Consider the following 25686-nt stretch of genomic DNA (forward strand, 5'->3'; position numbering starts at 1 on the left):
AATTTTTTCAATAAATATATGTAAAATATAATGTACAATTAATATGGCTTTTTCTATAAGATCAGATTTAAGATCAAGCTTCAACATCATCTGCTACCAGTGCCTTAACACTATCTTCACACTTTCCACAGGGCAAGAATAACCTTGTCACCTTCCATGCCACCAAAAGGCAGCTTTGTCTTTTCTCTTTCAAAACGTGATAGCAGCTCACTCACTTTCCCTTACCCTCAATAATAAACAAACGATCAGGGGGCAGAAATAAATTAAAAATTTATTTCTGCCCCCCTCTCTTTGCATAACATCACATCAATGGCTTCCCCAGATGCTAAAAAACTTCACATTTTCTGCTGAAGATACTATTTTTTACCAGTGCAGCCACTAAAACTATACAAATCACAAATAGTTACATCCTTGGAATACTGTTCACATGTCTGGGGTAGTGAACCTAAAACCATCCTAAAAATTCTTGTTGCTGTCCAGAGGAGAGCAATTCAGTTCATAGATGATCCCTCCCCTAAGACTCATTTTAATCTCTATCTCACTGTTTCAGCTCTAGTCTCTTCTACAAGTACTTACATGGTCACTGGTAACATCATTCCTTCATTTTCTGCTATGTCTACCTCCTCATTTATTCCATCTACTCTGTCCTCTTCATGGTGTTTCCCAACAACTACACCTTCCAACAAGTTTTTCTTTCTCAGTCCTCACCTGTACCCAACACACACAGTACTGATGTGCTATAGGTTCTTATACCTCTCATGTATGGGATAAATCCTATCTTTCTTTGTGCGTCAGGCTCAATGGCCTGTCACTGCCAAGTAACTTGGTTTTTTTGCAACCGAATTAATGCTCTGATAGGGTGGTTGACCTCAACTGTATATCATATTACGCATAAGCTATCAATTGCATGTGTTCTTCTGGTTTTGTGGGGAGAGGTGAAAAACCAGTTTTCTGGAGGATTTTCCTCCAGGAATGAGTTAACTGGTTTCATATGCCACCTCCATAAGAAACCAGTTAACTCACCTTCAATTGAAAATCCCTGATAAAGGTTCTTCACATCCTAGATGAGATTTGAACACAGATCTTTCCAATCCCCAAAGGACATTATCAAATGACTATAAAGGCTCCTTTATGGGCTAAATATAAGATTCATTAATCAGTGATTTTTTTAAAGATGCAGCTTTACAAGCATATACATATAAGCTCGCATTATACCTTTATTCATGAGTTGATAGACTCGAGTTCTTATTAAAATAATTATATAGTATAGCACATCTGACATTCAAAATCAATTGTTTATTTATTTTGGCTAATTCGACTACTCCCATCTGGAATCCCAGATGGGATTTGTACCCAGGTCTTTCCAAATGAAGGGCATATGACATTCTCATTCTGTTAGTGATCACATTCCATTTCAGAAACCCTATATGAATTATACCATGCTAGACTCAAGCCATATACAACAATAGCTCTGGCTTACAAGGTTTGTCTGGGAAATTTCCAAACTTCATCATCATCAAATTCCTGATATGTACCCTCCAGGAGTGTACAGGATGTGATAGTACTACATGAAAAAATTTACATCATTACTAACGTCCTATCTACAATTTCCCTCCAAATCAGTCTGTTACTTGTCAAGACTCCAACATTATCAGATCTTATATTTCTATTGTCTAAGGCACTTCGTACAGTATCAATCCACCTATATCTTGGTCTTCCTCTGGACCGTTTTCCTGCCATCCTCTGGGCCGTTTTCCAAGCAACCCAGCAGGGAACACTTGCTTTGCTAATCTTTCCTCTCCCATTCTGTCTTAGGGACCATACCACCTGAGATTAGCTCTGCTAATGCATTCCTGGATGCTGACAATGTCAAGTTCTTTCCTAATATCCTCGTTTTTAATATGATATTGCCATTGATGCCATCTGTTCATGCCTCTAATCTTTCTCAGGACTCTCATATCTGTGGTCTCGTCTTTGGTCAAGTGTTTTACTTCTGACCCAGCTCTCAGATCCATAAGTTAAAATTGGTTTGAACACTGTCTTGTATACAGCTAATTTAGTGTTCTGACTAATTTCTCTCTTATTCCATATTTTCTAATTCCCAAACTTTTAAATAAAAATTTTCCTGTCTAACTTAGAACTTATTTGGCCTTATTGCCTTCAAATACTCTCCTCCACTTTGTATACACTGCTGCCAGCATTTCTTCTATCCTTTGAAACATTTCTGGAATGCTTCTTTCGGGATACTGCACAGTTCAGCTAGCTGATTTTTTCTTTATTGAGTCAGTTGACTCAAAACATCGGCTTTTCAATGTCAATTTCAATTTGGGGAATAAAAAGTCTGCTAGTGTGAGGTCAGGCAAGTAAGTAGGCTATGAAATGACAGTTGTTTTGTGTTTCATCAAAAATTGACAAATCAGTAATGATGTGGATGTGTGTGTGTGTGCATTATCATGATGAAGTATCCATCAGTTCCCCCTCAAGGGATCAGGCAGCTGATTTTTTCTGATAGCTTCACAAAAGCATTGCATTGCCTTAAGATAACACTCCTTGTTCATTGTCTTGCCTTATGGAATGGAATAAATTCATGGTAAAAATGCCTTCAGAATAATAAAAAACTGTCATCATCAACTTTGATGTTTGACAACACTTGTCTTGTTTTTTTGGGTCGTGATGACCATTTTGACATCCCCTGTGATGACAGAATTTGTTTTGACGTCAGAGCCATAAACCTATGTCTCATCCCTAGTAATGATGTTTTTTAAAAAGTTTTCATCCCCGTAAGCTTGACTCAAAGGCTCTGGGCTTACATCAGCTAGAATTTGTTTTGGATCATCAGTCAAAAGGTGAGGCACAAATCTAGATGCATTGTGATGCATGTCTAAATTTTGATTAAGAATCTCATGTCTATTTCTTCAGATGCATCACAAAGAGTTAAATGGTGGTTTAGAATGGATGACTTCACGAACTTTTGCAACATTTTTGTGAAATTTTTTGATGTTGACGGTAGTCCTGAAGAGGAATCATTTGTTGACTGAAGTTCGGCCATCTTTGATATGTTTCCGCCACTCGTATGTTTCAGCCTGTCCTAAAGTCTCATTCCCAAATGCTGTTTTTAACATTTCAAATGTATCCATGAAAGATTGTCTTAATTTGACACAAAACTTCACACAAATTCCTTAATCATGAAAATTACTCATTTTAAATACAACGAAAAAATCACCAGAAGCACCAAACACATGTTGACGCAAACAGATGTAGTACAATAACTAAGCAAAATATCATATTGCAGTTTTCAGTCGGCTATCTCCCAATGTAGATTGCCGCTAGATTGTAGCATATGAAGCACCTCGATAGTATCGTTTGTTGGCATGATAATTCAAAAGTGTGGGAATTTCCCAGACAAACCTTGTACATCTGGCATGGTATAAATCACTATTCAAAATTAGTTTTTTAAAACCCCACACCATGTGTTTATATATGTACTGTTCAATTCATATTTGCAATAACATTGAATTTGTGATCTGATTTGCAGTCTTTGTTGAAATTAGTTTTTGAGAGAGGCTTATTTTAATTCAGGTGACAGGAAACAGACTTTCAGACAAGACACCCGTACTAGTTTCCATGTAACATGGCCTTGATAGTTCTCCTGCATACCACTACTCAGACTCTCCCCACTTGGCCCCACACACCACTACACAGACCCTCTCCACTTTCATTTTTGAATTAATTAAAGACAGAAACTCAAACTTATGTAAAAGTAAATTTATTAGATGTAAAATTTTAAACTAAGTATCAAAGGTATCCTCAGTACATTAACATAAAATGCAATACAATAATTAATTTTAAAAGCACCACTACAGCATAAGCAAAGCAGCAGATGGGCAGTAAATTCCTAATAAAAAATATCAAAATAAAACAAAAATAAAAAAATAATAAAATAAAATCTCCTCTTGCAGTTGATCTAAATTATAATCTAAAACTGCAAGAGGAATTCTGTAAATCTAGTGGATATGATTCTTGAAGAGATGGTATTTATGAGATGTTTTCTGATTATAATTAATTACAACTTATTGTGCTGCTAATCTTCTTCCAGAATAGTACATTCTTTCTTCACTTGGGTCTGCCATACCTTCATCCATCCAATGTGTCTCAGAAATTCTGATCACATTCCATCTAAAGCATTTTGGCTCCTCTTTGAGGAGCCTCAGATTACCAACAGCTTTTTTTTTTCTTTTGGCTTCATTAGCTAACTGCTGCTCATAGTGCACTTTCATTATTCTTATCAAGCAAGTCACCTTTCTAGCTTGCTCTTTGTACTCCTCATGCAACTGATTATTACCCATCACTTATGTTGCTGCCATAATGCCTTATTCCAGATCATACACTTAACCTCTTCATTCATTCCTTTCACATTCCTTTAAACCTTTGGAATGCATTCAAACACTACTAAAAGGATGAAAAAGAACATATTGATAGCCATACCAACATGTCTTCTATCCCACCTCCATAAAATATTCACAAGAATCATACTAAAAAAAAAAAACTATATGAAAATAGCAAGAAAGAGCAAGCAGGATTTAAGAAAGGGCTCTCCACAATCAATCATATACATACAATAAACCAACTAATCGAAAAATGAGAATATCATCTTCCACTTCATCTGCTGGGTTATTTTCTAAAACATTCAGTACAATAGAACATAATGAAATTTTCCAGGCACTAAAAGACCAAGGCATTGAGCAACCATATAGCAAGTTAATTCAAAACATACATATACTGGCCACTGAATTAGAAATTTATTTAATACCACTTCAGACCTCCTTTAGCCAGAATTACAGGCATATATGTGTCTGTTTTGGCATAGATTCCACAAGGAATCTATGCCAAAACAACGCAATACTGTTGTATTGCGTTTACATCTACAACATACTGGTTGTAGATGTTAAACTTGCTCAGATTTGATGGAAGAGGTTTGCTCATGGATCTGTTTTTCTAACATGCCCCATACATTCTCAATGGGGGTTCAGATCTGGGTTTTGTGGTAGCCAAGGAAAATAGTGGAAATTGCTGTCATGTTTGCTGAACAATTCTTGCACAACAGAGAGTAGCAATGTCATCACCTACTGGATAAAAAGTCTAAATTGTAAGATGGACTTCATTGGCAACAATGTTCACATATTCCTTGGAGGACTCCATCCCTTCCAGAAATATCAGGGCATCCATTCATTCCAACAGAACATTCCCCATGACACCATCTCCAACCTTGAATTTGTGCCAAGACTCCCCCCCCCCCCCCAAGTCTTCCAGTGTCCACTGTAGATGAACGTTTCGGTTATTTCTAGAAATCACTGGTTTCTGCATAGGCATGTGACTGCCAATATCAATCCTCTTCAATTCACTATGCATAGTTCAATGAGATATGGGTCAGGAACAGCTTTCATTAAATGCTTCAGTTAATTGCTGTGCAGAGCAAGTTCTGTTTGTCCATACAAGCATCTCAGATTATGATAGTCTTGTTTCTGATAGTCTTAGGACTATGCCCTTTATCAAATTGCAACAGATCCTTTGTTCTTCCCACTGTGATCAACACTACTGACAATTACTGACCAGCAGCATTCTTAAATAGTTGCCTAGAACATGTGGTGATGCACATGACCAAGCATTTTGTGTATACACTGCTAAGCGACATTTATGTATATTTGCATAAAGGTTTCTGCATTGGTGTCCAAAACCTAAGGACAAATGCTAAACTTCATAAACACAAATTCAGACAGATCAGCTTGTGGCAATTTGTATAATAAAAGATTCTGAATAGAAAGTGGACACACATTCAAATTTTCAAGCACAAAGGGGCCATATGGTAGCAATCAACAGAATGAAAGGCAAATAGTTGTGAGAAGTAAACTGTATTTTATTATTATTCAGACCTCCATGGAGTCAAAAGACTCATCACGGGAGGTCCCTCCTAGGAAACAAAGTCTATCATACCACTGCTTAAACTCATTGACCATTCTCGTTGCCACCGCTCTATCAGGCAATGCATTCCACAGTACAACCACCCTCCATGCAAAGAAACCACTCCTCACCCTCTTGCTCACTCCTTTCATAACTTCCAGGGATGGCCCTTTGTCATCACTCCTTCCTGCTGTTCAACCAAGCGAAAGAACTCCCCAGTGTCAACCCCGTAACCACCTCTCAACAGTTTAAAAGTCTCAATCATATCACCTCTCCTTCTTCTATCCACCAAACTCTGCAGTCCACATTCCTTTAGCCGATCCTCATTACTATCATTGTACAGTCCTGAAACCATCTTTGTTATCTGCCTTTGTGCTCTTTCCACAGTTAATTTTTCCCCTTCAAATCCTGGGGACCAAATCTGAGAACAATAGCCCAAGTGTGGTCTGATTAGGGTCTTATACAACAATATCATAACTCTCTTATCTCTGCAGGTCAGCATCCTTCTCGTTATTGCAACAATCCTCTGTGTTACCTTCACCAACTTTGCAATATGTCCCCTGAATTTCAGGGTTCTATCAACCACCAACCCCAGATCTCTTGTCTCCCCTAATTCCTCCAGTACAACTCCTCCAATAGAGTATGCAATGTCACCCTCGATGTGTCCCAAACCTCAATACCTTACATTTTGCTGCATTAAACCGATATTCCCATTCATTTGCCCACCTGTCTAGCTTATTCAAATCCTCTTGCAGGGCTACCACATCTGCACTATTACTGATAACCCTTCCCTGCTTCACATCATCTGTAAACAACTGAATATCCCCCTGCAATTTACTGACATTGTCATTGATATAAAGGTTAAACAATATAGGTCCCAGTACTGAGCACTGTGGAACCCCACTTGTAACCTTCTGCTTCCTTGAAACTGCCCCAATATACACAACTCTCTGATACCTATTGGACAGCCAATCCTGAATCCAGTTGACCAACCTGACATCCAAACCCATGTGCTGCAACTTAAATATCAGCTTATATTTAAGCTGATATTTAATTAGCACCCTGTCAAATGCCTTCACTAAATCCAAGAAAATGGCAGTATATGCCTTTCCCTCATCTGCTGCTCTTGTAACTTTATTATAAAAGGCTAGCATATTACTAAAACAAGAGCACCCCTTAACAAATCCATGTCGACTCTCACAGATAACGTTACCCTCATCTGCCCAATGCTGTATATGGTCCCTCACTAATTTCTCCAACATCTTAACAACTACTGATGACACACAAACTGGCCTATTATTAGACACTTCCAGTCTGCTACCGCCCTTATGCAAGCACTGTCTTACCTTCCTTCTTTCCATTCCCTGGGCACCTTTCCCATAGCCAGATTTTCAATGAAAAGCCAGGTCAAAGGAGCTGTCATTCTTTAGCACATTCTCTCAAAACTCATGGTGAAATACCATCCAGTCCCACAGCTTTATTAACATCCAGAGTACTCAGTATTTGGAACAAACTCTCCTCCTGCACCTCTAAACCTCGATCCTGCCCCATCCCTCTAGTATTAAAATTTACTCCTCCAGGATGAAATACTCCAATAAAGTGTTCATTGAACAATTCCACTATTTTCATCTGCATCAGTCACTCTATTCCCATTTTTATCCCACAATGTCATTCTTCCACAATCATTTCTCCTCCTACTGGCCACATAGCTAAAAATTTTCCTAGGATTTTCTTTGGATCTTAGGACCAATCTCTTCTCATATTCCAGTTTTGCCTTCCTTATATTCTAGTCACTCTCCTGGCCTGTGTCATGTCTTATATTCTTCATGCATCTACTCTTCACCTGTCTCCTTATATCTCTTCCATAGCTTCTTTTTCACATGCAGTTCCTGTTTAATATTGTTTGTCATCCACTTTACATCAAATTGTGTCCACTTATGGAATACAACTTAATATTGCTGCTAACAAATATTCCTTCACAATTTCCCAAGCACTACTGGCCACATAGCTAAAAAATTCCCTAGGATTTTCTTTGGATCTTAGGGCCAATCTTTTCTCATATTCCAGTTTTGCCTTCCTTACCATAGTGGTCACTAGTATTTGAAGGAAGCTGTTTTCATGAAGGAATAAAGTTGCACATTTGGATGTCTTGTAATGTGTCAAACACAGCTAGATGATTTCATGTGGTGAAGAATTATTGGAAAGCTTGAAGAAGGCTGCAGAATTACTGATATTGCCAGAGAGTTTGGAATCTCACACCGTATTGTATCTAGGCTCTGGGCAGCATTTCAAACCAATGAAATGTATTACAGACATTTGCTAAGAGATTGCATTCACTCTACTATGGAGCATGAAAGACAGATTTTTGGTTGTAACAACAAAATGTAATTGATGCACCATGGAAGGTTAGCTTGCAAGTCCGCTCCATTCAAGCACAGGTATGGGGATATCTTGACAAATGTGGCAAGACTGTTTGAAAATCTTTTAACTGAAAAAAAAAAAGTGGAAAGCTTTTAACCAAATTAAAGACACTATCACAAATCAAAATAATAAAATAGATATCAAAATAAGATCAAACCTTTTTTAACATTAATATTCTACCAGCAATGACCTATGGCAGCAAGTCATGGAACACAACAAAAAAGGAAAGAACAAATCCTAATAACAACCCAAAGGGCAACAGAAAGAAGTGTGCATAATATATGCAAGAAAGATCATAGCACACTGAAATAAGGAAAAAATCTGGATTCAAAGATTCGGTAGATGCTATCTACAGCAACAAAATAAAAACAGGTGGACAGGACATATAACATGTGTAAAAGACAATAGATGGACTTCAAGAATAACAGACTGATATCCCAGACATACAAAAAGAAAACCTGGTAGACCACCTAGGAGATGGAAGGATCCTATATTAAAATCAATGGGAGGTAAATGGAGGAGATTGGTTCAGGAGAAAGAAAGTTGGCATCTTTGCAACCTGCAGTAATGGAAGAACCAAGACTGAGGACACAGGTCCATCATGAAAAATCGAAACCATACAGATAAGTCAGTCAAAATCCTTACCTCAAAAATCTTCTTGACTATGCTTTGTACTTCAAAACATAGTCAAGCAACTATGTTTTGAAGTACTAAAAGACTATGAAAATGCAATAAACTTTGTGGAATGAGTAATGGAGTTATTTAGGTTTGATATGCATCAGCATCTCACAGTTTTAAGACAAAAAAAAAGAGAGGGAGGGAATGGCTTCTAGAACTTACTTTTATTTTAAATACAACAATTAATAAGAAAGGATATACATGAAGTTTTATTTCATAGAATTTTTTTTCCCAAGTATCAAAGGCATTGTCGGTATACAGTTCTGATTAAAAAAGTACTAGTAACAAAATGAAGATTAAATAATCAATTATCTGCAAACGACAATGCAAAATCAAATTGATGGAGGATACAGTTAATATGTAGTGTCATTCCAGAAATCCCCTTCGAGGAATGGTTAACTGATGGTTTGGTTATTTATTTAAAAGTTTGATAATTGGGAAATTACTATAATGTCTTATAATATCTAACAATCTGATCTAAAAAAAAAAAAAATGGACAAACTTCTAACATCAAACTGTCTAAAGTAAAGGAGAGGATCATCGAATATCAACTTCTTCAACACCTGGTAAACTGCCAACTGACCTGTGACCCAATATGAATTCCACCAGTCAAGATCCATAATAGATCTCCTTGTGTACATTCCCCACCTCTGGACAGGTCAGGTGCAATGGAAAAGTTTATGGAAAAATCTGTGCTGCTACACTTGAAATTTCCAAGGCATTTGAAGCAGTTTGGCACTAAAGGCGTTTTGGCAAAATGTCATCTTATTATTTGTCTTTCAACCTTTATAACTGGGTGACTAGATTTCTGTCATGCACTGCATGTAATGCTGAAAAGTGTCTCTATTTAGATTTTTTTAGTAATGCAGGTGTTCTTCGGGATTGTGTTATTTCAGCCATCCTCCTCATATACTGATCTCACACCCTATCAGCAGTTTTGCTGATGATAGAACACTCCATTTCTCCTACTCATATGACAAACATTGCAGTGTTCAAACATTTCAAGCTTCGAGATAATGCTGCAAGCGATGATCTCCATACCATCCTTCAATGGAGTGATAACAACCTAGTTGCCTTCAATGCTTCCAATACACAATTTTTTCTTTTATCTCACAAAACAGACCTCAGTGATTTTCCCATTACCTTTGATAATGTTTAGCTGAATAGTCAAAACCAGATCTCTCTTCTCAGACTGCCACCTTATTTTTAACCTTTCCTGGTACAAACAATCACTTCTACAACAGCATCCTCAACTTCTAACAAACTTGGCATCCTTTTTGCTCAAGACGTTACTTTTCATCTATCTGGTTAAACCCCATAAAAATTCCAAATCCTTCCAGCCTGCTGCTCTCACATTTGGGTTGGTTCATTTAAAACCTCTCTAAAAATTACTGATACTGTTCAGAAAGGACAGTTTGGTTAATTGATAATCTTCTTCTGACACAGAGTATCAGCTTCCATATTGTATATTTTCTACAGATATTTCCATGGGTGCTGTTCTGCAGAACTAGTATCCATCATGTCCTCAATTTCTGCTAAATATAATTTAGCAGAAATTGAGGACATGATGGATTATTAGCTAACAGGAGTATTAGCTGCCCAACATCCATTTACAGTTGAATTGTTGACTCAATAAACCTGCTATTCCCATTCATCTTTTATTACATCTACTTATGTTTTGTGAAAAAAATCATTTCCATGAAGTATTCCCTGAGGAAAACAACAGAATATTAATGAACTATTTTTCTCTTGCCTCTGCCACACAAGGCATTGATTTTTTTATAGGATTTGTGGGTTCACATATGGAAGTGATATAAAAATAAGAATTTATTCATTGTTCACTTAGAATATTTTATGTTTAGAAAAACAATATAGAAGTGAAAAACTGCAAATATGAAAATTTCTTTGTGGATAGAGCATAACAGAACTTGAAATCCAGAAGAGCTCTAATATTTGTGAAAATTTATTCAATGAAACTAGCATTGAATAAATATAGATTTCAATGTTGATAAAATAACTACTTTAATGAAGAATATTCAACAAAAATTTATATTAAATGACTATTAAATAGCTCTATATATATTTCTCACCTGTGATCTGTGTACATGATGGTACCATCCAGCCTGTGCCTGGTAACATATTCATTCTGTATGGCATCCACAAATGACAATTCATTATACAAAGCAGATTGAATAACTTGGGCAAAAACTTTCAGTAAGAAAGTATTTTGGATCACTGTAAAAAAAAAAAAATACACCCACATAATATGTAATATAGAGAGATTAAATACATTATATCAAGCAGAATACACTTATTTGGTGCTGTGTTCTTTATGAAGTTAGAACAGCTGTTCAAACTGAAGCATTTTATAACACCAACTTTCATGGATTTCTCTTTCATTCAAAGTTAAGAGATATATTTGGACCCAAATTTTGTACACCAAATCCATAGCATAACATAACTATATACTTTTCTTACCTTATTCATTTAACTTCCTGCCCTCAAGCTTATTATTATTTTTTTTACATTTACTTCATTAAGTATATTACTAAATTGCATGTCACTAGGCTGATTTCTTCTTTTTCTTCATGAGAGTGATGAAAGAAAGAGCAGTCAGCAACTTTTTTTTAGATTAATACTTCATGCGTTAGCAAAATCAATTTCCAGCTATTCCCTCAAGTCTATTATTAGGTATGCATCTCTAATTTGAGATTATATAAGTTATCATCACTCAAAAGCATCACCTTAAAAGAATACAATATTTACATAAATATTATATTCTATTGTATTACAGTGAATTTGTATTTAATCAAATACTTCCTATTTTCACAGATATGAATGGACATCAACTAATTCAGTATTATATAACAAGATATATAGGGTTGGCCCGGAATATATATATATATATATATATATATAAAACCAGTAACTTGCTCAATATGGATTGAGCAGTGGAGACAGTTGTAGAGTAGGTGCCTTCCCTCGATGAGTTGTTAATAATATGGATACAAATGTAACTGTGCTATTCTTATTAATAAAATAATTTACTTTTTTATGAATGTGAAAGAATAACTCTACTGAATGTGGATGGCAAATGCAGAAGAGATTGTTAAACTAAAGAGTGCCCATTTTGCTAAAGAGACCAACTAGGGTATGAAACACTCAGCTCAATACCACCTCTACAGTAAGGAATGGGATACTAGTGTAGCAGATACTTATTATGCTGTTGCATAAACTAAATAAGAATTTGGCAATAGGGGATGATGGGATATCAGTACAGATGTTAAAAGAGTGTTGCACTGAGTATGCCTTTCTTTCCTTCTTTCACTAGAGGTCAGGCCAGTAGAATAACAATTGATCAATAACAATCTAGGATGTTAACTCTAATATAACCACACTCTTCTTAAATTATGGCCACTTTTGCTGTATTAAAACTATCTATATGAATGTGTTCTCTGTGTTATAAATAGAATATAGCTTTGATGTAGTTTTTTTTTCTTTCTTTCACTAGAGGTCAGGCCAGTAGAATAACAACTGATCAAAACATTGTCACTTTGGCTTACTGTGTGAAATGTAATATAACTTGCCTTTGTGTGTGTGTGTGTGTGTGTGTGTGTGTGTGTGTATATATATATATATATGGTGACCTTAATATGAAGGTCAAAATATCAGGAAATTAAAGTAATTATTCCTAACATGGTTGTAGTCTCCATAATTTTAGTGAAATGAATGTTGATTACCACATAACACTAAAGGAAAGGATACTGAAATGAAAAGAATATATGATTATCTCATTCTGCAAGTGCAGTGCAAAGACCAACACGTCTAAATATCAACCTATCAGCATTTCTGGAGTGGTGCTGAAGATTTTGAGAAAGGTAGTAAGAGCTTGAATAGAGAAATGGGTTGTCAGAGAATTTATACTTTGCAATGAATGATTTACTAAAGGAGGGTCACATTTGAGTAACTTGCTCAATTTTTATAAATGTTGCAGTTGAGTAGACAATGGGATTGGATTACAAACTATTAACTTAAATAAAAGATGGCTGAGTGACATATCAAAAAGTTGTATATGGGGATGTGAGGCTGTAAGATTTAAAGATTTAGGTGACCAGTGGTGTATCCGAGGGATCAGTTCTTGGTCCATTGTTATTCATTCTTTACATTAATGACATTGGGATGGATTTGACAGAAGGCATACAGCTATTTGCTGATGATGCCAAGACAGGTATGGTAATCAAGAATGTGAATAGTGTATTGTACTTACAGAATGATTTGAAGAGGCTGGAATTGTGGACATGTGAAAATGGCCATGAGTTCAATGTTAGCATTGAATTGATGCCCATTTTCACATTAACTTATAACAACTTCTGTGCAGTAAATTTTTTTTCAAATTGATCCTGTATGTAAGGGATATCCAAGGCATGGTCTGCTAGACTGGACTTACCATAGTGATAGTGCCAGATGTATTTTTTTATGTTCACTGAGGCAGGTGCTCACAGTTCTTCCTGTCTGTCTGTCCAAAGTAAGCTCGATCACAAGAACAGGGCACTTCACAGATTCCTAGATGTGATAAAGAAGAGATTCTGTCCATGAGTGAATGGATGAGAGTTGCCAATTTGACATATGGTGCATAGCTGATGTTTCTTAAGCATTCTAAATATCTTTTCAGATGTGCCTTGAATGTATGGGATTTCTAGGGAGCATTTAGAATTTTGTCTAACTTATAGGGATTATAGCTATTGGCTAAAAGGTGTGATGTGAGTGAGTTCAGCAGTAAGAGCATTCTCACTGGAATAAATTTCTTTAGCTCTGTGGGCTAGTGCTTTTAGGATACCATACTGCTGAGATGGGTGATGGTGTGATTGTTTGTGCAAATATCTTCCTTGGGTTTTCTATAAACCGAAAGTGATAAGGAACCATCTGGAACATGTATGATTAGTTTATCTAGGAAGGGCAGACAGTCATTAGCTTCCAGTTACATTGTAAAGTGAATTTCTGGATATTGGCTATTTAAATGTACTAAGAATGTATCCAATGTGTCTGGGATGTGGCCAAATAGCCAGCACATCATCAACATAGCATAGCCAAAGCACTGGTTTGAGAGTGGCTGGGTTGATAGCTAGCTTTTCAAAGTGTTCTATGTAGAAGTTGGCTAAAGGGGGGGGGTCCATTGTTGTCCCATCTAATTATTTGTATATTTTCCCTTTCCATGTAAAATAACCTGTATGTACTGTGAATTTAAAAAGTTCAAATATATCAAGAATTTCTGTTAACAATACAATTGTGAATAGTGAGGTGATATCAAAACTCAATTATGTCCAGTGGTGAGCTATAAGGCGCGCATGAGCCCTTTGTTAAATTTTTCTCAAATTTGCGAGCCCCTTATTCTTCGTGTTTACTTTTTTATTTTTTCAAAAAAACACCCTTTTATTTTTTAAACATATTAAGCGACAAACTCATACAGTAACCTAACAAAAATTAGTCTATTTGGCAGTGTATAGATTATTTGGAATTATTGTTTCAACTCCTCTATAACGAAAGTGCCCAAGTTTGAAAATAAAATAAATGCATGCGCTGTCTTTATACTTCTCCCTTCTGGTAGCGAATCATATGGAAAAACCAGTAGCCAATCAAATGTTTTGTAAAAGATTATAAAAGATTTTATTCTTATTATATTTTGATAGTTAAAAAATGTTTTTCTTATTAAGATAAATTAACACAGTTGATTGTGTGTAAATATTTTATGTTTAGATCATGAAATATTTGTTTAAAAATGATAGCCTTTAGAGACTAATTGTCCTCTCATACTTTTTTGATTGGAATTTTTACACAAGCTGTATTAATAAAAGTTTTTGTGTGAAACACGTTTTTTTTTTTTTTTTTTTCCCATCGACGATGTGAGCCCTTTGTTAAAATTTCCATAGCTCACCACTGATTATATCTGAACTCTTTAAGGTATGGTTTCCTACAATACTTGTTAGGCGGGCAGAATTTTTAACAAAGGAGGAGAATTATTTGTGAGAATGGTTAGTAGCTTAGCTAAATGTCTAGCAAATGTTTAGCAAAGCAGATTGCTAAATCCACCCTTTAAAAACCCATATTACCATCAAAGAATCCTATGTCCATCATCCCAATCCTGCATTCTATTTCTAAACAACCTCTCCAATACCTTGACTACAACTGCGCATCAAAGATTGGTCTATAATATTAAGGAAATGTCCATCTTAGAACCATGCTTGTGAAATAGTACTAGATTGCTTACTCTCCACTTCACTTGCAGTGGAACCCTTTCCCAATGCAAGACTTTCGTCCACCTTTGCTCGGAGTTGCCTGGTGTTGTACCTTACCTCAGTCCTGAAGATATTTTCAGGTGCAAACTTTGTTTGCTTACACTTGGATAAAGGATTAAACTAAATTTATTATAGTCTAACCAAGTGAAAAATAAACTTCCAACATCTCTCTCTAAATCTAGAGTAATTCAATAATAAGGTGGTACACATTTTGGCAACTCCTATAGGTAAATATGACCTCTCCTAGTGCTTCTGCCTTAATATCTCCACGTTTGGGTCTGCCTCCCACTGATGAGACCTCAGTAAAGGTTGAAATCGGTCTGGGTAGTGGCCCTTCCCTTAATGCATAGCAGTATACATGTCCGCAAGATGTGCTTTGCATTATGGGAGATACTGAGACAAGGAGTGATGAGAGCTTGGTCCACCCTTGCTCGGAGTTGCCTGGTGTTGCACTACCTTACCTCAGTCCTGAAGATATTTTCAGGTGCAAACTTTGTTTGCTTACACTTGGATAAAGGATTAAACTAAATTTATTATAGTCTAACCAAGTGAAAAATAAACTTTCCAAAAAAAATGTCTCTGAAGTGTTGTGTTCTTAAGATGGGTTCGCCTGCTTCGTGGGAAGAAAACTCCCAGATAAACTGGGGAGGAAAAACCCTGCAGTTCACACCCAAGACTGGCTAACTTGGCTATGTCTAAGAAAGAACCTTAGCTCCTCACGGCAGTGACAAGAATCAAATGCAGGACACTCTTTTCCCAGGCATATGGTTGCGGAACGCGTAACCACTTGGCTAACCACACAGACACAAACGTTATTGAAGAAAAAATGAAACAGTTTGAGAACAGGAACCAAACCATGGAAATTCAATGGCAAGCCCTGAAGAAAATGTTGATTGCTTCAGTCATAGAGGCATGTGGTGAGGTTGTCTACAAGGATAGAAAAATCAGAACTCCATGGTGGGCACAGGAAGCTAAAGAGGCAGTGAAGGAAAAGAAGAAAGCATATCAAAAGTTTCTAGCAAATAAGTCAGCTTGTGCTCTTATAGAATACAGAGACAAATGTAAGAAAGCTAAATAAAAGTTATGGAAATACTCTGGTAAGAACAAAAAAAAATAAATATCAAGAAGGTGACAAGATTATTATTATTATTACGGGTATCTCCATGGAGTCAGTAGACTCATCGCGGGAGACCCAAACTAGCAAAACAATATCTGTCATATCTCTTCTTGAATTCATTTACAGACAAAGAGCTCACAACTAAGTCAGGCAATGAATTCCACTCATTCACCACCCTCCAGGCAAAAAACCTTGTTCTGACACCTTTGTTAACCACACTCTTCTTTAATTTCCAGAGATGGCCTCTTGTTCTTCCATCACTATCACACAGCTGAAACATTTCCCCTGCATCAATCCTATAAAAATCTTTTAGTAATTTGAATGTTTCTATCATATCCCCTCTTCTTCGCCTATCAACCAATCTCTGCAATCCACAAGCTCTCAATCTATCAATGTAGAGAGCATTTTTTATATCACTCACCAACTTGGTCACTCTTCTCTGAACCCTCTCCACAGCCTCCTCATCTCCAAGGAATCCAGGTGACCAGACCTGAGCACAGTAATCCAAATGTGGAAGTATCAATGCTTTATAAAGGGGAATAATAACTTCTTTATCTCTGGATGTCAGTGTGTTCCTCAACAACCAAGTAATCCTATGTGCAATCTTGGACACCTTAGCAATATGTCCTCTGAACTTCATCTCCCTATCTACCAATACCCCTAAGTCCCTAGCCTCATCAATCTCTTGGAGTACCTTTCCATCGATGTAGTACACAGCTGGTAATCTTTTAATCCCAAAATGCAAGACTTTACACTTTTCCACATTGAACTGACATCCATTTTCTTTTGCCCATTTTACCAGCTTATTTAAATCCTCCTGCAAACTTTCAACATCAGCTTGATTTTTTATTGCACTACACAACTTTGCATCATCAGCAAACAACTGAATATCTCCCTTTAAGCCATTTCCTATATCATTTATATACAAATTAAACAACATTGGCCCAAGCACAGAGCCCTGAGGCACACCACTGGTCACCTGCCTCATTCTGGACTCGGCTCCTCCATACACCACCTTATGGTATCTCTCCCTGAGCCATTCTCCTATCCATATCACCAATTTAATATCCATTCCCATCTGCTCCAATTTGCGTAACAGTGTTCTATGGGGTATCCTGTCAAAAGCCTTAGCAAAATCCAAAAGTACCACTGTGTAGCCAGTTCCTTTGTCCAACTCAGATGTTATTCTATTATGAATAGTTAATAGATTGCTAAGGCAGGATCTACCTTTAACAAAACCATGTTGGCCTCTATAGAGTATCATATCCTGATCCACCCATTCTTGAATTTTGTCTTTAACCAACTTTTCCAATACTTTTACCACTACTCCTGAGATGGTGATTGGTCTGTAATTCAATACCGCAGTTTTAGAGCCACCCTTATGCAAAGGAACCACTTTGCCTAACTTCCACTCCCTAGGGACCATACCAGAGTTCAAACTTAAATTAAATATCCAGGTAAGAGGGGTTGACAATTCATTTGCACATTCACGCAACACCCGAGCTGATATTCCATCTAAGCCTACCGCAGTGTTTGCATTTAAGTTTTGCAATATATTTAATACCTCTGATTCTTTCGCTTCAATTCTCACATTAGGCATTGCTATAGGTATAGAGATAGCCTCACTTGGATGATAGACTTTTGAGAAGTGATCACTCAGTAACTCGACTATTACATCTGATTTTGTCACTTCAATACCATCGGCACCCACTAAGGTTATCCTTCCGAAGTCATTCTTCCTCTTACTTGCCACATAGCGGAAGAACTCTTTGGGATTACCCTTGATCTCTTTGGCTAAGGTCTTCTCATAATCTGATTTAGCTTTTCTTACTATGCTGGTAACCTTCCTAGCTTGAGCCTTGTACTGCTCATGGGTGTCCTGATCGCCCTTCTCCTTGTAAATTCTCCATAACATTTTCTTTTTTTGCAGTTCAAGCTTGATACTACTGCTCATCCATCTAATGCCTGCCTTGTTTGACCTCCTGACCATGGGGACACAATCTGATATTGCTTTCCTCAGATACCCGCTGATTTTATCCCAAGCACTGCTAACATCTTTCCCTTGCAATATGTTCTGCCATGGGATGGCTGCAAGCTCACTCCGAAGCTTGTTATAATTGCCTAACCTGTAGTTCCGTACATACCCCTTCTTAATAGCAAAATCCACAGATTTTGCAACCTCCCAAGTCAATACCACATGATCGCTTTCACCAACTGGAGGTAACGAGAACACCTTACTTATGCATATAACCTCTGAACCAATAACCAGGTCCAACACTCTCACACCACGTGTCCCTTCAGTTACGTGCTGTTTCAAGTAATTATCTCGTAGAAGATGTATGAACTCCATTTCCTTTTTGCTACGTGATATTTCCTCCTTCCAATTGATATCACCATAATTAAAATCCCCCATAATAATCACTAAGCCTTCACTCATTGCACTAAGTTGCTGATGCATGAATTCAATATCCCCCCCCGTACTCCCTGGCCTATAGCAGCATCCAACTGTATATTTGGTTGCGTTGGTCACTATTTCGCACCAGACTGCCTCAAATGAACTCTCATTCACATGTCTATCATCATGATATACTACTTTCTTTGGCTGCAACACATCAGCTATCATCAACAGTACTCCTCCTGTTCTATCTTCTCTATCCTCCCTGAAAATACTGTACCCATCACATTCAATTCCAGTGACCACATCTTCTGTTGACAGCCAAGTTTCACTAATGCTTACAACTTTTGGTGAGATTTCACTGACTAATGCCAAAAATTCTTCTCTCTTATTTCGAATGCTTCTAGCATTGGTATACAAAAATTGCAGATTCCCTCTAGATCTTGTACCGGCTTTAGAACTGATATATAAGTCACTAACCACCGTAGTCCTATGTCGATTTTTATCCCCTCTCTTCTGCAATTTATTCTGCCTATAAGGATCAATAAATACACAATCAGTGCTAAAGTTTCTCTCTCTTACACTCAACCTTTTCAATATTAGTTTCCCTGCCCAATAACTTCAACCTGTTCAGAAAACAATAACTTCTTCAATCGCTTATGTCCTTCCATGTTAAGATGCAGTCCATCTCTAGCATACAACTGCCTTTTTCCTTCAAACACACTCCAAACATCAACAAACTCCAGACCTCTTTTTCTGCACATTCTTGCAATCATATCATTCATTATCATTGCTCGTCTACTTAACTCGTAATTGTCAAAACGAGGCAGCACACACACTATTCTCCCATTGACACTTTTCCTCTTCACAATATCTAATAATGTTCTTAAATCTTTTCCTACCCGATTTATACTACCTCTCAGGTCATTCGTACCCACCATAACTATCATCTTGTCTGTTTCATGCCCTCTCTTTATTGCTAAAGCCACTCTTTCTATTGTCCCATCAGCCAAGCACTCCTCATGCATACCACTCTCCATACCCTTAATCATAGAATCACCATATATTTTACCACTCATAACTTCATTCAAGTCCACACTCATGGACTCATTCTCTACACTATTCAGCATGACTCTCCCAGCTTCATTACTCAACTCTCTATTACTTACCCCCCCACTCTCACTACATCTCATTTCTTCTAGGCCACTTGTGGTTTTATTATGTTGACTCCCAATCACTCCCATACTATTTATTACTGAATCATTCACCAAAGACTCACCCATATGTAATCCTGTTCTAGTTACATCAGCTAAAGTAATCTCTATAGTCCTAATTTCTCTGTTTAACACATTGAACTCAGCTTTAACTTCCAGTATCTCCTTACCGATCACTTCCACTTCCTCATGAAGAAGATGAAGGTCATTTTTCATTTTCATAAACTCCCGCCGAAGTTCTTCCGCTAGGGTCCCGATGTCAGCTTCCATTCCTGAACGCTCCAGCCTATCCCGACACTTCTCACATACGTCAACATTTTCCTTCTTCTCATTTTGCCAGACCGACCATAGATCCTTCACATTTTTCGGTGCATACATATAGCAGTTTCCGCAACGCATCCATTGCGAAAAATCTAACACTGAGCCAGCCTTTCGTGTAGTAGTAGAAGTCCTGCGCGCTGCTGACGTACGTTTCTTGTTGGACGCCATCTTTACACGTTGATATAGTGAAACAAACGGCAGTGAAAACACAATATATACAACACAGTTCTAAACAATAATACCACTGAAGGACACTTGTTTCTAACCGATGCACAATTGCAGCACAATTTGTGACAAAAAGCCACACTATATTTAACTTTAAAAACACGTTTTCTCAAGATATTATGGAGGTTACTGAAGAATCTCAGTAATGTAGGAGAGAGTGCTGTAAAAGAAATTAGACATGATATAGATGACATGAAAACTGGAGAAAAAATATCCTTGAAGTATGGAGTAATTATTTCAGAAAATTGCTAAATGAAACAAGCAGTGATAGCACAATGTTAAAAAACACTCAACAGGCATGTAGTCAGGAATATATATCTATACTTGAAGTAGAAAAAGCCATCAAAAGCTTGAAATGTAGAAAGGCAGCAGGAGTGGATGATAGTGGATTCAACCAGAAATGCTCATTTATGTAGGTATAAAAGTCTTACAATGGCTGCACTGTATGGTTCAGAAGGCCTGGACAGTGGGACAAAATCCAGATAATTGGATAGAGCTCTCATAGTACCCATATATAAAATGGAAATAAAACAATGTGAGAATTACAGAGGTATTTCTCTACTGAATATTCCTGGTAAGATTTATGGAAGTATACTTGAGAAATAATTGAGAAGGATTGTGGAAGAGAATACTTAGTCTTTATTTCAGCAGTAAGAGTTGAAGGAAGTACAGGAAAGTGGTTTAATGTTAAATCTGGTGTCAGACAAGGATGTAAATTATCCCTTCTGTTACTCATTATTTATATGGATCACATTATGAAGGAAAATGGTATCGAATCTGATTTCAAAATTGGAGATGTTAATTTCAGCTCTTTGCTTTATGCAGATGATGTTATACTTCTAAATAAATCCACTACATGTCTGCAAGATTCTTTGAGTAAATTGAATAAATGTTGTAATAGATATGTAATAGATATGGAGGTCGATGAATCACTATTTGTTGTGTCACAAACACCTTCAATAAGAGATTTCTTAACACCAAAATTAAACAAGTCCCTTGTCTCTTATTCATATTAAAATTTAAATCTGTAGGCCTATCACATTTAAAAAATCACAGTACTATAGTTTCAAAACAAACACTTTCACCCTACAATATGAACTTGCGAAGAAAGTATTCAGTATTACTAGATTTGAGAACTGGATACAGACTACCTTGATCTTCAATTTCAGTGGAAAAATTTTCTTTACACTTCCTTGCTGATTGGTCACTAACATGTGCAACATGGATGTTATTTCGTTCAGTTTTGAGAACAGAGGATATGCCGTCCATTGTTGTAATTGGCTTGCAGGCAATTTTTACGGCCGGTCATAAACAGTGGTAGACAAAGAAAATAGGCAGAAGCATTGAAAATATCAACTGCATTGTGAATGGAGAACCTATAGAACAAGTAAAACATTTCAGCTACTTAGATATGATTTTTAGTGAAGATGGTAAATTAAATATGGAAACAGACAACAGAATCAACAAAGCTGGTATGGTAGGAAGTCAACTGAATAAACCGGTATGGGTAGTGGCCCTTGCCTTAATGCATAGTATTACACATATCCTCAAGGAGATGTGCTTTGCATTATGGGAGATACTGAGATAGGAGTGATGAGAGCTTTCTCCACCTTTGCAACGAGTTGCCTGGTGTTGCACTACCTTACCCCAGTCCTGAAGATACTTTCAGGCGCAAACTTTGTTTGCTCACACTTGGATAAAGGATTAAACTAAACTTATTATTGAATAAATTTATATAAAATAAGAGGGAAATTAGTCAAAACACTAAATTAGCTGTATACAAAACAGTGTTCAAACTAATTTTAACTTATGGATTAATTATATATTGGGTTTTATCCTTTATCCAAGTGTTAGCAAACAAAATTTGCACCTGAAGTACTTTCAGGACTGGGACAATTCGTGGTAATGGTGGTATAAATTCTCATCAGTTGCCTTAGTATCTCCCATAATGCAAAGCACGTCTCCTTGCGGATTTGTATAATGCTATGCATTAAGGGAAGGGCCACTGCACAGACTGGTTTTGACCTTTATTGAAGTCTCATCAGTGGGAGCCAGATCCAGAGGTGGTGATACTAAGGTGGAAGTAATGGAGAAGTCATATTTACCTATATGAGTTGCCAAATTGTGTCGCACCCTATTGTTAAAATTCTCTGGATTAGAGATAAGTTTATGGAAGTTTCTTTTTACTTGGCTATGCCACTAATTATATATTGGGTTTTATACTTTATCCAAGTGCTAGCAACAAAGTTTGTGCCTCAAGTTGTTTCAGGACTGGGGCAACTCTTGGTAAAGGTGGTATAATCCAGAGAATTTTAATAATAGAGTGTGACACCCTTTGGCAACTCGTGTAGGTAAATATGACGTTTCCATTAATTCCACCTTAGTATCAACACCTCTGGGTCTGGCTCCCACTGATGAGATCTCAATAAAGGTCGAAACCGGTCTGAGTAGTGGCTTCCCTTAATGCATAGCATTATACGTCTGCAAGGAGATGTGCTTTGCATTATGGGAGATACTAAGGCAAGTGATGAGACCTTATACCACCTTTACCATGAGTTGCCCCAGTCCTGAAAGTACTTCAGGTGCAAACTTTGTTTGCTAACACTTGGATAAAGGATAAAACCCAATATATAATTAGTAGCATAGCCAAGTGAAAAAACTTCCATAAACTTATGGATCTAAAAGATAGGGCAGAAGTAAAACACTTGACCAAAAACTAAAGACTGCAGATATGAGAATCCTGAGAAAGATTAGGGGAATGAACAGATGAGATTAACATCAATGGCAATATCATATTAAAAAATGAGGATATTAGGAAAGAACTTGACATTGTCAGCATTCAGGAATGCATAGCAAAGCTAATCTCAGGTGGTATCATCACATAAACAGAATGGAAGAGGAAAGATTAGTAAAATAAGTGTTCTCTGACAGGTTGGCAGGAAAATTGTAGGGTGTACTATCCTGTACACCCTTGAGGATACATGTCAGGAATTTGATGATGATGATATATATATATATTTTTTTTTTTTTTAAATGAGTTAAATTACAATTTAACTCATTAAATATAAATATCAAAATTCTTTTCCCATTGCTGATTGGTCAGAGACATTACAAAAGAAGAACTTGTTCTGCTGTAAGTAATGGATTGCCCAACATACATTAAGACTTAAGTGCTGGAAGGAACTCGTGGGAGAAACTTAATGGAGTGAAACCGCACTGGGAAAAGATTAAAAATGCTGTTTAATTCTTCTTATATTTTGTCTCAGTCACAGAAATTTCTTCAGGAAGCATAATATAAACTTATCACACATACACATACACATAAAACTAAGTGAAGAATATAAACATCAAGATTCCTAACTAGGCTGGATCTTGGGGACATACTGGTGCTCTTGGTTGTATTCTGGGATCTCAGAGGATTAATGTTTCCCATAATTTGGGAAGTTTTATGCATCCATATTTATTCAGATTGGGAAGATTTTAAAGGGAAGCTGCAGATTCTGAAAAAATACTTTCATTTCTAACTTGCTGTGATAGAATATGGTGTCCCACCCCATGGATTCTGTGACGTGTTTTTCATGTTCTTTTATGTAGCTGGTGGCTACACATCTTCACCAATCAGCATTCAAATCATGCTCCATTTTTTCGCTATCATTCACTCTCTCTATTTTATTGCATAGTCACACATGCTTGTTTGCCGTCAATGCCACTTGCACACCTTAGTGTTAATTGCACTCTGTTTTTCAACTTCCGCTGCATTCATATCATTATAGTCATTCTTACTACCATCAATTGTTTCATTCTGCAGATCACTTGTTCACTTTTTGATAACTTTTTTTCTAAATTCAGATCACGCTTCTCACACTCTCTCCTTCTATTTGCATTAAATATCCATAATTTATTGACATAATTAACAAATACATATGGCATGCCATACATTTCACAAAACAAAAGTTCCTAGTCATTATTTAAAGTTTCAAGGCTTCTGCTCTTGATTTGGAAAAATTTATGAACAAACAATGAAGTCAAGAGCAAAGCTTTGTGTTGTTTTGCTTTGTGTTGTCCATAGTTTTGCTTTTGACATTCATTATCCATAATATGAGGTCATGTTGGCACTATAACAAGGTGACGAGTGTATTGGACAAGGGATATGCATATACAGTGGTATACTTTGATTTTGCAAAGGCTTTTAATAGATTGCCACAGCACAAATTGGTAACTAAATTGAAGAGATGGGATAGAATGATAGATAGTGATTTGGAGAAGCAATTGGCTCTCGAATAGTTATCAGCAAGTTGAGTATGGGAAAGTAGTATTCCAGAAGAGGAAAGTCACTAGTGGTTTGTCAAAGGGGTCTGTGTTGTGACCATAGTTATTTAATTTGTTTATTAATGATATTGGGATGGATTTAACTGGTGATATATAACTGTTTGTAGATGATGCAAAACTGGGGAGAGTGATGAATTAAGCAGATGTAGCCTTACAAGACGACTTGAATAGATTGTGTGAGGGGACAACAGTATAAAACTGTTAGTTCAATGTAGCAAAGCATAATGTTCTGAAATTTGGTTTTCAATGCATCCCATTGTTGGTAGGGAAATTTTGGAGGAGACAAGAGACCTTGAAGTGGTGGTAGTGGACAAGGATTTAAAGCTCAGAGGTCACATCGCAGAACCTGTGAAGTCATCACATCAGATTATGACAGTAATGGGGAGAACCTTAACATACAGAAATGGAGAGTTCCGGTTTCATTATATAAGGCCTTGATCAGGCCTCATATGGATTATTGTGCACAAATTTGGTTCACTGAATTTCATGGTGATGAGGATATACTGAAAAGGGTCCAGAGTAGGCTGACTATTAAGGTGGTAACTGGCCTTTAGTGTTGGTATATAAGGGTAGATTGAGGGAATGCAGTTTGCAAAGCTTTGTGAATAGGAGGAGGACAGGGGATATGGTTGAGACATTTAAGTTTGTAAAGTGTAGTTAACTAGTTCCTGTGGAAAAAAATTTTCATAGAATGGGGGAAAGGAAGCAAAACAGAGAAACATGCCTGGAAGTATA

At 36.8% G+C, this 25686-nt stretch overlaps 1 protein-coding gene across 3 annotated transcripts in view; it reads right to left on the minus strand.

The window, feature by feature from the left end:
- The window catches only part of LOC150100662 (circadian locomoter output cycles protein kaput-like), a 287332-nt gene that overhangs the window by 60806 nt on the left and 200840 nt on the right, over nt 1-25686 (minus strand). For all 3 annotated transcript variants that reach the window (XM_090401207.1, XM_090401206.1, XM_090401208.1), the window contains one exon: nt 11148-11292. In XM_090401207.1, coding sequence (XP_090257333.1) covers nt 11148-11292 — 145 coding nt within the window. The remainder of the gene's footprint in view (nt 1-11147; nt 11293-25686) is intronic.

The sequence above is a fragment of the Typopeltis vanoorti genome, chromosome 12 (genome assembly GCF_054136105.1).
Source record: "Typopeltis vanoorti isolate ZY-2024b chromosome 12, IOZ_Tvanoo_1.0, whole genome shotgun sequence".
Taxonomy (NCBI): domain Eukaryota; kingdom Metazoa; phylum Arthropoda; class Arachnida; order Uropygi; family Thelyphonidae; genus Typopeltis; species Typopeltis vanoorti.